Here is an 8,689-nt window from a genome sequence, read left to right as displayed (position 1 = left end):
AATTTATTTGCCTTTACATGGGAAGGTCGCCAGTATACCTGGACCAGACTTTCTCGAGGATTTACTGCTTCACCAACTTTGTTCTCTCAAATATTAAAGAGAGACTTACAAGGTCTGGAACTACCGGCTGGGTCAGTATTGATACAATATGTGGATGATTTGTTAATTGCAAGTAAAGATTATGACAGTTGTGTAAAAGATACTAAATATGTATGTCTTAGATTATATGAGAAAGGACATAAAGCATCTCTCTCCAAATTGCAGTTTTGTGAGCCTGAGGTAAAATATTTAGGGTTTATACTAGCCGGAGGTACTAGGAAATTAGATCCAGATAGGGTACAAGCAATTCAAGAAATCGCTAGACCTTTGACTAAGAAACAAATGAGAGCCTTTCTTGGACAAGCTGGATATTGTAGACCCTGGATACTGGGATTTTCAGAAATTGCAAAACCTTTGGTAGAAACTACTAAAGATGTGAGCCCAGAACCCATACCATGGACGGAAGAATTGGAAACAGCTTTTATGTCCATGAAGACTGCCTTGGTAAATGCTCCAGCTCTTGGGTTACCAGATTACAAAAAAACCCCTTTTAAATTATATGTAACAGAGAACAGAGGAATTGCAAAGGGAGTATTAATTCAGAAGCATGGACCCTATGGACGTCCTGTAGCATACTATTCTGTCACCTTGGACCCAGTTATCAGAGGATCTCCATACTGTCTGCGATCTATTGCCGCAGCTGCTGAGCTGGTGGAAAAGGCAAAGAATATTGTGCTAGGCCATTATCTCATAGTTGCTGTTCCCCATGAGGTTGAACTTTTACTAACTGAATATGCAGAAAAAGCACTTTCTGCACAAAGGACACACAGATATGAAATTATCCTTTTGCTAACGGAGAATGTCAAACTTGAGAGATCAAAGACTCTTAACCCTGCTACCTTACTCCAAGTGACTGAACCTGAAAGATCGCACGACTGTGTAGCTGTCTTGAAAACTATAAGCAAGACTAGAGAAGATTTGAGGGACACTCCGGTGGAACACCCTGATTTAAATCTCTTTATGATGGATCTTCCTTTTATCTTCACAGTAAGAGATTTACGGGCTTTGCAATAGCTACTGAAAAGTTTGTTCTCATCGCTGAACCCTTGCCACCGACATTAGGAGCTCAAGCTGCAGAATTGATAGCACTAACCAAAGCAGCATTGTATGCTAAGAATAAACGAGTTAATATTTACACTGACTCGAAGTATGCCTATGGCATTTGTCATGCAGTCGGTGCATTGTGGAAAGAAAGAGGCTTTCTAACATCTGCAGGTAAAACCATTGCACATGGGTCTTTGATTAATGACTTGTTGTTGGCAATACAAGAGCCAAAGGAAGTTGCGGTAATTTATATACCTGCTCATACGAAACGCACCGATCAGCTTGCAACAGGTAATTTTCTTGCAGATGCCGCAGCACGAGCCGCCGCTACTAAAAATTACCCCACGACTGAAGTTGTGGTTGCTAATTTCTTTTCTATCCCAAACCCCGATACCCTTTATCATGATGTCCCGACCACCGAAATGGAAGAATGGAAGAAGATGCAAGCTGTGCAAGATAAAGGGATCTGGACCCTGAATGGTAAACCTCTATTGCCCAGAAGGTATGTACTGCCGCTTGCCCGTTGGTACCATGAGAAGGGGCATGGAGGTCCCGAAGCAGTAGCCTCGAAGGTAACGCAGCTATGGGCAGCACCAGGAATCTTTTCAGCAGCTAAGAAACTGACTGAAGGATGTTCTTCGTGTAAGAGATATGGAGATATAAGGCAAAAAGTAACTCCAGGGAAGAGGCCGCCAGCAGTCTATCCTTTTCAGAAACTTCAGATTGATTTTGCGGAAATGCCAGCCGCTCTCGGATATAAATACTTGCTGGTAATAGTAGATCAACTCTCTGGGTGGGTAGAAGCTTTCCCGACCCGGAAGAATGATTCAAAAATAGTTGTAAAAATCTTGCTTAAGGAAATCATTCCTCGATATGGCATACCTGAGGTGATAGACTCTGACCGTGGACCGCATTTTACAGCATCTATTTTATTACAAGTTTATGTAACCCTAGACATCAAAGGACAGTTTCATACTCCGTATCACCCACCTTCATCAGGGCAAGTAGAAAGAATGAATAGAACAATTAAGGAGAAGTTAGCGAAAGTATGCAGTGAAACTGGATTAAAGTGGCCAGAGGCATTAAATTTAGTTTTATGGGATCTTAGAACTACTCCAAAGCAGCCGTTAGGAATTAGCCCAGCAGAGGTCCTATTTGGACGAATTTTAGCTGTACCCGGTTCGTATATTTCAGCAAAAACTGCACTACTGGATGGAGATGAGAATGTCACTCAATATTTATTATATTTACAAGATTCCTTTCAGAAAATTAGAAAATATGCATATTGGTACCAAGGTGTGACACCAGAAGTACAGGTTCACGATTATAAGGTGGGAGATGAAGTGTTGGTAAAAACATTTAAACGAAAGAATAAGATGTTGCCAAAATGGGAAGTAAGCCATATGATGCAAGTTGTGCAACGAGACAATGTATCCTGGGGTGTTAGTGATTTATGGCAATGGGCTACTTCCTGGATTCCTGATTTTCCAACTTTAATCAAGAAGATTCTAATGGTAGTTGTTTTAGTCATAATCATTTTGAACATGGTAATGTTTGTATGTCAATGTTGTGTCTCGTGTTTATCTCGAATTCCCACCAGACCCTATTGTATCTGATAGGATAGTGAGTATCCTAAAAGAAAAGGGGGGACTGTTGGGAAAATGTTGCAATGCAGTGCTGCTGCACAAGCTGTTCTATCAGCTCTGTCCCCTGTATAGCCCCAGCCCAGGGCTGCAAGCACGGTCAACTGAATAGAGCATCAATAAAATGTTGTAACAAAAGTAATGATGGGCCTGACAGTTCAAAGGATGTTGATGTATGAGAAACTGACCCTTAGCTACCGAATCGATGGGAGACCTATCATTGTGGCTACTAAGAACTGAGACGTACAGAACTTGAGGTCATCGTCCTTGAAGACTAAAAGAAAGAAGAAACAAAACAACGAAGTAGTCGGACTCCAGAACAAGATGTGAAACCCACTGTCAAGATAATAATGACTGATATAGTATAATTCTGTGTATTCTGGATTAGGTAATGCTTTGTAGGTGCATAAATACATGTATGCGAACTCACGTAAGCTGTCACTCTCTGCGGAGGTGACCCAACGCTGCTGGACCTGAATAAAATCCTAGAGTAACCCACGACGGAGTTCGAGTCTCCTTTAACACCTGCCCAGACCCAGCTGTGTCCCATGTTGGCCTTTACAGACAGCCCTGCTCCAGGGTCTGCCGGGGTCTGGGCCGGGAGAGAGGCTGGGCAGGACTGGCCGGTCCCCCCATACAGGCACTGAGACCAGCAGGACGATGGAGATGGTCTCACAGAAAGACTCACCCATAAGCTTGGGTGAGCAGCCAGTGCTGGAAATGGCCAGTGAGAGAGACTGGGGGGTGATGAAGGCCCTGGGTCACCTTCCTGGTCTGTTCATGCCAACAAGGGCACAGAGCCGCCTCTTCTCTCCTGCACCTGCATGCCTTCAATCCCTTCCACAAGCCCTGGCTCTGCACCACAAATCCCCTGGTGTGTCCTCACCCTGCATGGTCATGCAGTATGAGTTATACTCTGTTCTTTTTCTCTTCCTGGTACTTTCCTGTCAAGCCCAACTTCTGCAAGATTTCCTCCTCCCCTTTCCTCCTCCACCTCACTCCCCAGCAAAGCCCAGTCTGGGTTAGTCCCAAGGCAGGTTCCTGGCACTCCCACCACGGCCTCAGTCCCTCTAAAAGGCAGAGCAGCTCCTCAGGGGCAGAGAGGGGTCAGCCCCAGAGATGGGAGGCATCAATGGCACAAGGAGAAGGAGGTCAGTGGCACCCTGCATCCCCTGCTCTCCTCTCCAGCACATCCTGAGGGCTCTGCAGCCCCTCCATGCCATCCCCTCTCCCGTGACCTGCACAGGAGCCCCGGCCCTGGAGGTTCTCTGGCAGCTTCTGCTGCCACGCTGACAGAGAGACCTGACCTGAGCTGGTGCAGCCAGAAAGGTGTTTTGGTGTTTTCATTCCCCATCCATTCCTGCCCTGATAAGGATGGATCTCAGCCAAAGAAGTTGTCAGTTCATTTATTCTGCTTAAATACACAGAGAACTCCATATTGAGAACAAGTCTCTGGGTTGCACAAGATGGTTGGATACTGAATTAGGAGGGAATGAATAATCCTATTTCTTTGAAGAACACATCATCACAACTGGAAAAATAAGGAACAAAATGTATAAAGAAGCAAAGATATTCTTGGGCTGTCATGACATATAGTAAGGGTCATCTGCAGAGAAAGGCTGAGAGTCTATGGCTGCTGGAAAACCACCGATCAGTTTCCTCAGGGCATCCTTGAGTTCCTGGTTCTTTATGCTATAGAAGATGGGGTTCAGTGCTGAAAGCATAACCAATTACAGAAATGACACTAGCAGATCCGGAGATGGGGAGAACATAGAGGAGGGCTTCAGGTAGGCAAACATGGCAGTGTGGATGAACAGGGAGAGCACAGCCAGGTGAGGGAGGCACATGGTGTTGTCCCTGCTCAGAGGGGATCCTCATCAAGGACCTGAAGATCTGGAGATAAGACAGCACGATGAAGAAAACCCAACCAAATACTGAACGGGATGTGGCCAGGAGAAATCCATAAACCGTTTTCTATCCAGGGCTCCACTTCCCAGCCCAGTTTCTCTCAGGCCTTGGGGACAGGAGTGTTTGCTCAATCTCTTGGCTTCCAATTTACGCTTTATGTTTCCATCTCAGTCCTCTCTGGCCCATCTCTGCTCTGAAGCAAAGCCTTTGCACACATGGGGTCTTGGACACTTGGTTCCACGTTTCCCTGAGACAAGTCAGAGCTTGGCCTGGTGCTCCGCTGAGGTGCTGCGACCCAACTGTGCACTGATGGCCTCAGCCAGGACAAGAGGGAGCCTGTGGGTTTTGACATCAGTGGAGAAACTGCCATAGTGTTTCCAAAGCACCCCAAGGAAATCTCTGTCTGGAGAAGCCTGGGCCTCACTGGGGACTTTAATGGCCCCGGTATTTTCTGGCAGAGGAACACAGCAGCATGCAAACAGTCCAGGCGGTTTGGGGACAGCTTGTTTTCACAGCTGCCAGATGGGCCAACAAGGGCAATGCAAACCTGTAGCTGACACTGGCAAGCAAGGAAGAGCTGGTCAGGGGTGTGAAGACTGGCTGTTGGGACAGTGATAGCGGAGTCTGAGCTCTGGAGGGCAGTGAGGAAGGGGAATAGAAAACTGCAGATGTCGATCCTCAGTGGAGCAGATCTGGCCGACTGTGGGGAGTTTTAGCTGGGATCTCATGGTCAGCAGCACTGATGGGCAGCAAAGCCAAGTGTACCTGGTTTTCAAGGACCGCATCCTCCAAGCACTGCAATCTTCTGTATCAAAACTCAATTGAAACTTGAATGGGAATTCATGGGCTTCATCATAAGATTCTACTACTTCAGGAACAGTAGCAAGAAGAAACAAGAATAAGGTGTGGTCACATCTAAATTTTGTAAGATTGGTGGCGATAGAGCAGAGATACTTCATGTCCTCTTTACCTCATATTTCAACAAGAGGTTCTCCTAAGCCATTGTGCCTCAAGGCAGGACTCTAGAAGAAAACAGCCAACGGTGGAGAGGAATCGAATCAGGGGCTATATGAAAAAATGCGAATGTTACCTGTCAAAAGGAATCAGATGTATCCAACTCTCTTTACATAAGGGGAGAGAAAGCACTATCAGCTTGCTGGTCTTTGTCCATGGCCTGTGAAAAGACTGAATGAGAATGTACAGAACAGTGTCAAAGTTCTGGCAATGAAATCTTCTTTCATACGGATTACACCAAGGTCAACACTGCAAATGGTTCAACTTTTGCCAAACATCTTCATTCAAGGGTTGATTCAGTTGCCCACAAAGTGGTGACCACTGCCCGCAAGATACACAAGGGTAGATGAGGCCATGGCATGGGACTGGGAAATGTGTCCCCAGGCTGATGGGAGACTTTCTGGAGCAGGAGCTGGTGGACAGGCAGGGTGAGCCAAAGCATCTCAGTCGAGACAGCTCATTTCCCTCCCTTGAGTAGATGAGGAAGCCTGGACAACTGCACCCAGGCTGCCCCGTGTTGGAGGCGAATGAGAAATGAGAGGGTCCAGATGCTGCAGAGCCTACTTGAAGACGTAGTCATAGCCCACATACAGTGGGATGAGTGCAGATATGGCTATTCAGAAGAGGACATTTCCTTTCTTTTGAATCTTTGCATCCCTCTGTGAATTTAGGGAGCTTATAACTTCAGGGTGTGAGTGACCGTGAGTGATTACAGACAGAGTCTGGGGCAGGGGGTAAACTGCGGTCTCTTGGGCTCTCTGCTTGACAAAAAATATGTTTTCCTTTGGTGTAAGGGCATGTCCTCTATAGAAATTGGACTTCAGAGCAGTTTAGGTGGACGTCATATGCAGAAGATGTGTTCTGGGTTTCTTTTTTTTGTTGTTGTTGTTTTATTATTATTATTATTGAATTGGACCATCTTTTAGTTTTGTTTTTTTGTCAAGTAAGAAACATTCTTCTGTGTCTGTGTGCAGCTCATTTCCCAGGTATGGCAGGTAGCAGTTGGTGTGAATGGGCTGAAACTTGCAGCTGCAGACTGTCTGGAGAAAGCTCAGATTGGAACAAAGGTGCTGTAAGTCGCAGGGGGCTGGTGAGAGACATGTGGGGTTGGAGGTAGGGACAAACACTTCCCAGAGAGTGAGTGTTTAACATACAGGGTCTTGACTTCCCTTCATATTCAGACTTAATCAGGAGATGGTCTAGAATCAGTATCAATTGCAGTTGGGTGATGTCACTTCGTGTGTAAGCGGGAAAATAGGAACTAGTGGAAAAATAAGAGATTGTTTCTTATTAACATTTAATACTGAAAGCTTTTCACTTTGACTACAGTCCTGAAACCACTCAAATTCACCAGATAGGAACTACAGAATTCAGTGATACTCAGAGACTTGGCTATTGAGGACGTTTTAGCTGCTTCTGAGCCATCTGGTGCCAAGTTGCTGAACTGCAGATCCTGGAAAGGGATTGAACTGGCCTCTAGAGAAGTCGGAGTCAGCAGGAACCCTCCAAGTTCCTGAGGGTGTCAGTGATCACCACCGAGGGCCATCACTGAAGAGCCCATGGAGGGAATGAGGAGACAAGGTCCCTGTCCCTGGGGGTGGTGAAGCAGGAAGGCAGAGGCACTGCTGCCAGGCTGAAAATCAAATGTTCAGGTGACTGTGAAAGCCCTTGATGTATTTCCTCAAGCTGGATGTTCAAGCCCTGACCCCCATAGCCTGGGAATGGGGATCCTTTCCCTCAGGGGATGCTGAGGGTTCTCCCTGGGGGCAGTGAGATGTAGGGGGGTGTGATGCTGAGTGCAGGACAGCAGGAGGAGTCCTCCCAGGCTGTGAGGAGGGTCAAGGAGGAGGCAACAAAATGCTGTGGCTGTAAGGAACTGGTGTGCTCTCAGGGACCTCAGTGGAAGAGACAGCAGCCATCGTCAGAAGGACAAGGCTTTCAGTTGTGTTGGGGGGTCCCAGACACATCAGAGGGGTCATTCCCACTACAGGCTGTCCTACACTTGCCCATGCCTGTGCCTGTTTCTGTGCAGATTTTAACCACCACCCCTGCTTCCCCACTTCACTCTGATCCCATGCTGTCCCAACCTCTACTGATGACTCTCTGTCCTCACTCACTATTTGTTCAAACACAAAACTATCATGTTCTCTTCTTTTGCAAATGGCTGTGAGTTCCCCATAACCTGTGGAACTTCTTCCAAAGGCCTGCTAACACACTTCAATTGCTAAAGATGTCATCACTCAACCTGTATTTGTACTTGAGATTGCCCTGACCCATGGGTACATTTACATTAGATAAAAGGAAGGAATTCTTAAATATGAGGGTGGTGAAACACTGGAATAAGTTGCTCAGAGAAGTGGTGAATTGACCCTGCCTGGAACTTCTCTAGGCAACCTGTTCCAGTATCTCAACACCCACATCCTAAAATATTTCTTCCTTATATCAAATCTCAAACTACCCTCTTTCAGTTTAGCACCATTGCCACTTGTCCTGCCACTACAGTCCCTGGTAGAAAGGCTCACTCCGTGTTTCTTTCCCTATGACTACTATATTTTTCATCTCCAAACACCTTTTAGTGTGCCCAGACATCTCTCAAGATGGAATCTGGAGGCCTCAAGCACATGCCCAATACAGAGGTTATAAACATCCTGGGCTAAGTGGAGTAGAGACTTGGGACAGTCTAGAAGTAGCAGGCCTTCTGTGAGTTCACTGGCAGTATACGAGTCAGCTGAGGAAAATAGGGTGTCATGGCTCAGTGGAGCAGCAGATGCAGTGGAAAAGACCAGGAGAAGGCTGAGGAACTCATTCTTTTCCCATCTCCTCCTGGTAAGGTCTGTCCACTGACAAACCTTGTCCATGAATATCCTTCCAACACCTGTGCTAGCAGGGTTCCACCCTGGCAGAGGAGGATGTGCCTGGGGAGCACTTACAGCACTTGGGCACACACAGGTCCATGGGACCAGAGGGGATGTGCCCAAGGG

At 46.5% G+C, this 8,689-nt stretch overlaps 1 protein-coding gene across 1 annotated transcript in view; it reads left to right on the top strand.

Annotated features, from left to right (window-relative positions):
- Window positions 1-1,565: 1,565 nt before the first annotated feature.
- The window catches only part of LOC122153066 (olfactory receptor 14J1-like), a 30,197-nt gene continuing 23,073 nt past the window's right edge, over window positions 1,566-8,689 (top strand). Inside the window, exon 1 of the mRNA XM_042789179.1 lies at window positions 1,566-1,645. Within this exon, the coding sequence (XP_042645113.1) occupies window positions 1,566-1,645 (80 nt within the window). The remainder of the gene's footprint in view (window positions 1,646-8,689) is intronic.

This window comes from Tyto alba, unplaced genomic scaffold (assembly GCF_018691265.1).
Source record: "Tyto alba isolate M040663 unplaced genomic scaffold, T.alba_DEE_v4.0 Super-Scaffold_15, whole genome shotgun sequence".
Classification (NCBI taxonomy): Eukaryota; Metazoa; Chordata; class Aves; order Strigiformes; family Tytonidae; genus Tyto; species Tyto alba.
Note: the sequence above shows the minus strand (reverse complement) of the source record. Positions and strands in the feature narration are given on the sequence as shown.